The sequence below is a fragment of the Pinus tabuliformis genome, chromosome 1_2 (genome assembly GCF_031772625.1).
Source record: "Pinus tabuliformis cultivar Carrire ecotype Pingquan chromosome 1_2, CPIR1, whole genome shotgun sequence".
Classification (NCBI taxonomy): domain Eukaryota; kingdom Viridiplantae; phylum Streptophyta; class Pinopsida; order Pinales; family Pinaceae; genus Pinus; species Pinus tabuliformis.
In genome coordinates, this window is record NC_142298.1 from 180,388,099 (window position 1) to 180,394,052 (window position 5,954).

Here is a 5,954-nt window from a genome sequence, read left to right on the forward strand (position 1 = left end):
CCCTTGATCCCTACATGTGTTCGTGGAATTGCCATAGATCTAATTAAGAGTGTCTAACTTTGATTACATTTTTAGCTTAACCTACTTTGGAGAGGTCCTTGCTATTAATTCTACCTCTTTTCGTATAGTTAATTTGCAATATAGCTCTTAGCTTTGTTGCCTTCTTTTTATCCCTTAAGTTGAGATTCGAATTTTTTATAATCTTTTATGAAATAGTAATATTCACTATGTTGATTTGGAAAACATTATGTGTAGTCTAAAGATTACGTATAAACTTGTTCTTCTATCTTTAAACTTATCTTTAACTTTCTATCCCTAATCTTATCTTTAACTTTACACCTTCATAATTTTTTTTAGATTAACCTTTACATAGATATAGACACATACATATTTTTCCAACTGACCTCCAAAACATTGTCATTATATTTACCTAACTTTTTTATTGTTTCAAAAACACCACCATTTGAAAATTAATAGAAGGTGAATAAACTTAGAGGTCTCAACTTTTGAATTGAAATTGGGAATCCAATATTTTTTTTCCCAAAAGAGGTATGGGAGAAAAAATCAAATGAATATTTTTTCCACGTATTTATGAATGTAATCTCTAATAAACCAATAACCACAAACACCATAATAAAATTCAAATTAAACATTTAGTAACATAAAATTCGCAAAACTTATGATAACTAATAGAACTAACCCCCTAAAATAAACTTCATGTATTTATATACATTTTGCCGGACTTTAAAATACATAACCTGATCCCACCAATGAAATCCCAACAAGATTTACGCTTTAAGAAAATGTATAATGGACCCTTCTTAAAAAAATAACACCGAATTTGTCCCAACCATCACTCAAGGATCCAAGTATCAATAGCTATAAGGTTTGGCTACGACCTCGTGATCCCTAGAATAGGAAACGCGACGATCCGTGTCGTGGGGAGGATCGAGCCGTCGATGATGGGAGAAAACGGACGGTAGAGATGAGATATGCACGAAACATCGAAATTTGAAAAATGCAAGGAGTGGCGTTGTGGGTTGGATAAAAGGATGACCCGTGGTTGAGGAGAGGCATTCACTTTCGTTGTTGTTGTTGAAGTGGTAGAGATATTTGCAGAGATGGCCCGAACAAAGCAGACTGCCCGTAAATCAACTGGTGGCAAAGCACCTCGAAAGCAGCTCGCGACGAAGGCAGCGAGGAAGTCTGCACCAGCGACGGGAGGAGTGAAGAAGCCTCACAGATTCAGGCCCGGCACTGTTGCTCTGCGGGAAATCCGAAAGTACCAGAAGAGCACCGAGCTGTTGATCAGAAAGCTACCCTTCCAGAGGCTTGTAAGAGAGATTGCCCAAGATTTCAAGACAGACCTCAGATTCCAGTCCTCAGCTGTGGCGGCATTGCAAGAAGCGGCGGAAGCATATCTTGTGGGTCTGTTCGAAGACACCAATTTGTGCGCCATCCACGCGAAGAGGGTCACCATCATGCCCAAAGATATTCAGCTTGCTCGCCGTATCCGTGGAGAGAGGGCATAATCATTTATAATTTACATTTCGCTGTTGCTATCAGTACCAATGGTGTGTTTTCACACCACCATCTTCAGTTTCTTAAAATTTGTTTTCCTCTTTTCTTTGCTTCTCTGGTTCTTGGAAATTCTATCTACGATTTTTGATCTTCTGCTTGCAGAGGTGCAGAGGAGTAAACCAATTTGCTTCTTGAGCCATTTTTAATAAAAATGTTTAATTTTAGAGGCACAGATTAAAAAAAACCCAAATATTTTTCTTGCCCTGTTATTGATAAAAATGCTAAAAACCCAAGTTGATAGTATGATTGTCCTTGCTGATAGTTCTGGTCACTGACATAGTCCCACTTTCTGATTTTAGTGTGAGCATGGCGTTGGAGTTTGGTTTTCAAGGGCGACTATTGGTTTGACGATGATTGCTCCGACATTTTTAGCTTAAAAAGACATCATTTCATTCGTTTCTAATAGTTATGTCAGTGACATAAATCTCTCATAGTCATGTCAGTCACATAAATATTTTATAGCGTAGAATTTGATAGTATACTATATATACCTGAGTTGTGATCATTGAATTTACTGGGGCAAAACTGGAAAGATCTATAAGTGGGCTGAATGTGTTCCAATAGTTTATATTTAAATTTTAGGACTGCAGATTTATTAATTTTGTGTTTTAGAAAAATATGATGTTTGGTTTCTTCTTTTTAGCCCTGAAGGCTTTTCTTATTTTTCAATATTTCCAAAAAGCAAGCGATAATAATATCGAGCCTTATCTGGCACAATAAATTTCCTTGCTTCATTAATCCAAACCTTGGTCAAAGAGTTCGGTGATAAGTAATTGCTTCTTGATTTGAGGGTGCCTTCAAATAATTCTGTTAAGGGTGCCTTCAAAAATTTCAGTTTCAGTTCCTGAAATATAGATTTAGTTTTCAGTTTCTGCAATATATATTTAGTAGCTGGGTTCCTTCAAATATTTCTTGTATCTACTAAATCTATATTGCAGAAACTGAAAAGTGAAAACTGAAAACATACATTAATTTTATCTGTTTACCTAGGTATTTCTTGTACCTACTTTATATATGTCTTGTACCTACTATAAATGTATGTTTTCAGTTTCAATATGTCTTGTACCTACTCTGTATATATGTATAAATGTATGTTTTCAGTTTCAATAAATCAAATGAATCATTGTGGAGTATAGTGGAGCATTTAAACTCTTTAAAGATTGGCTGGGTGTGAGGAGGCGTTTAAGCAATGGCTGTTTTGCTGATTTGCGAGTCTGGAAACTATGAACAAACAACAAAGTATTTATCTCTTCTGCACCACCAAAAGCATCCATGTGATCACCAACGATCCACTCAACTTGCGGTGATGCTATCTTGTAAGGTTGACGAGGTCCCATCTGTTGCTGCAGTTATTAATCGTGACCCTGTTTAAATACGTTTCTCGAGTTTAATTTCGAACCCTCAACAAATTTGCTGTGATTTTCTCAAATATTTGTGAATGGCAATTTCAATGAGATTGCCACGAGATTGCTGCAATCAGAAACCTGGAGAACATGCGCATACATGGAAACCTGTAAAGATTTTCTCAAATAATATTTTATAAAATACGTAGACAACAGGGTTCGAACCGACGCCTTTGCCCTTCGGACTAGCGTTGATTTGTGAATGGTCCCCTGTTCTACAGTCATTGAATCATCAATAAAGGAGGCGTGCTGTCACACTTGCCAAGGGTTTTAAATCAGAAACTCTCCTGACACACTAAGTTTCTGTGTTGATGCTTATGGTGAATTGCAAGGCATAGATTAGAGAAAACTATAGGCTCTCTATTGGCGTATGTTTTATTGGTTTTTCTGTAATGGGTTCCATATATGGTATAGTGACTGTTTAAAATTCGATTCAGTATATTGGCTCTTCAATTTTTTTATTGGGGCCATAATATAGATTCTGGAATTATTGTGTGAAGTAGTCCAAATTTGTCAGCATTTGTGGATCAACTTTTGTCTTTCTGTGGTTGCACTGATTGAAATCTCATAGAAGCACAAAAACTGGTGATGCAGGAGTATCGGTTGAGGGTACGATGACCGGGTGTTTGGTCTCAGTCAAGGAGAACAGGTTCATTATCATATTTGGTTTTATTTACTGATCAACACAGTATTTAGAAACTTGTTTTTTTGTTTTTTGTTTTTATTATTTAATTATTAGTTAAGTTGTAATTAGGAACAGCACAGGTAGATGAAGGTGGTTACAGCCACACTGTTTGTTCTTTTATTTATTTCACAGCTATTTTTCATTTAGAAAAAAAAAAACAAAAAGAAGATAATATATATTCCATGGGGCAAGAAAACCTGAAATAGTTATCAACCGTGTAATTGCAGATGTAACTGCCAGTAGTTGGGAGAACTGTCTCGAAAACAATACAAAAGCGAATGTAACACATTTTGAAAGGGTTCAATGTATAAGAACACAAATACAAAAAGAAGAAAATAATTTTCAAAAACCTGAGTATTTGAATCTATTTGCAAACAATCCTTTTATTATATTTATTTCTTTTCTCCTCTAATTACTATTTGTGGCAATTGTGTTTCTATAGATCCTTCCTAACAAACAGAGATACAGTTCTTGAGTTTGAACAATGAAGCAATAACAGAAGATTCTTAACGCGGAGTTCTGGCAACAACAAAATTTCCATACACATGAGAGCAAGCGACAGCTATGAGATAGTTCTCAACAAACCACGAATACAACTATTGTAGAATACAATTATAACAAAGGTACCCATTTACAAGAAATCTTCTTGTTTCTTCCTTATAAACATAACGCTGGCATATATAAAGAACAGTGTAAAGTGCTAGACAATAACAGAGTAAGGCAAGATGACCCTCGTCTGCGGAAGAAAATAAAAGAAAATAAAACCCCGAAGCTAGGGTTGAAGCCTAGTCGGTTACAAGAGTGTAAGCAAAATAAATTACATATAACCAGAGCTCGAAAGTAGATTGAGTTACATACAATCAGAGCCGAAGGTCACTCGATAGCAGAAGACAAATAAACGAAGGAGCATTGGAACTTTCCTAGTGTCACAATAGAGAAAAGAAGGCTACAAACTAAGTAACAGTAGTAGAGAACGACCCTATCGGAATCATTGGGTTGCAATTGTTTTAGAGACAGAGTCTGGAGCAAACCCCAACTTGCCATAGAAAACCAACAGAACCATTTCAGTCATTTGTATGCCAAGAACACTGAATGTGAAAATTGATGAGCAGAGAAGGAAAAGCCAGCTTACTTGAGGAGTCACAGCACTGGAGGAATGAAACCCCAACTGAGTCACAGTCACAAGTGAAAACCATGCACACAAAAGAGTGATTACCTTAGTGTCGAAGAAAAGTAGAGAAGACCAACTATAGCATGGAAAAGTAAGTTTACTTTGCCAGGACCAAGCCAAGCCGAGGAAGTCTATTGTGACTGAGACCTGCCAGGACAGCAAAACATTCATACATCAACAAGAGAACAACCAGAGAATTGAAACAGAGCGGGATAAGGGAACGGTGGAAAGAGCAGTAACCACGAAGAAGGTTAAAGAGCCCAGAGAGGATCGAAGTAAACCCTCTCATGAAGTTGATGAAGCCTCCAACATAGTGCCTAGGCAACGGGGTAACGAAACAGCAAGTGTGGGCGGAGTTACCTCGCCACCACGTAGAAGAACCCATAGACAGGTGCAAACATAGCACTACTGCAGAGTTCGACATAGTCGCAAGCAGGCCAACAAAATAACATAAACCCTCACCGCGACAGAGAAGCCAAAATGCACAAGTGAAGTGCAAATGAGGGTTATAGCATAACCAAAGAGCGGAAGGAGAAAATCGAGGCAAGTACAGATGTCAGCGTACTAGTAATAACTACACAATCAATGCCAACGAATAAATATCTATGTTAATCAATTGTTTAGGGCTAATTATGTGTGTTTGAGCCGAACCTTGAATTAATCATTGGTTAAACTAGGTTAATCCGCAAGTTAAAGGGCTGGTTCCATCATATTGTGGTATTAGAGCAGGATTTGGAGATTTCTTGAAAAATGGAAGTTAGAAGACGAGGTCGTGGAACAGGTGTTCGGAGAGTAGCAGAGGAAGGATTGCGGGAGGAGATTAGGATCCTCATTGCCCGTTTGGAGGCAGTTGAAGCAAGAAGAAGGGATCCGGAGGTAGGAGATGATAGCGAAGAAGAAGCTATAGTTGCGACAGATGGATCGGATGAGGGAGGGCTTGAAATTAGATTGTTGAGGTCGGTCCTATTGGCTAACAGCAGGCCTAAGCTAGAAATTCCAAATTACGATGGCAGCTTGTCCACAAAAGTTCTGTTGAACTGGATCAACGAATTGGACAAATATTTCGAATGTGAAGAGGTTAGCGAAGATTGGAGAGTTAAGTTCGTTGCAACAA

At 37.6% G+C, this 5,954-nt stretch overlaps 1 protein-coding gene across 2 annotated transcripts; it reads left to right on the plus strand.

The window, feature by feature from the left end:
* The first annotated feature begins 1,054 nt into the window (after window positions 1-1,054).
* LOC149205090 (histone H3.2) lies at window positions 1,055-3,981 on the plus strand. Of its 2 annotated transcripts, none has more exons than XM_089394894.1 (2): window positions 1,055-1,574; window positions 1,881-2,067. In XM_089394894.1, exon 1 carries the CDS (start codon window positions 1,122-1,124, stop codon window positions 1,530-1,532), a length of 411 nt encoding a protein of 136 aa, XP_089251020.1. In that variant the 5' UTR covers window positions 1,055-1,121; the 3' UTR covers window positions 1,533-1,574; window positions 1,881-2,067. The 2 variants fall into 2 exon arrangements, with proteins under 2 accessions (XP_089251020.1, XP_089251019.1); XM_089394893.1 differs by lacking the exon at window positions 1,881-2,067 and adding an exon at window positions 3,579-3,981 and having other exon boundaries at window positions 1,056-1,574.
* Window positions 3,982-5,954: the final 1,973 nt, after the last annotated feature.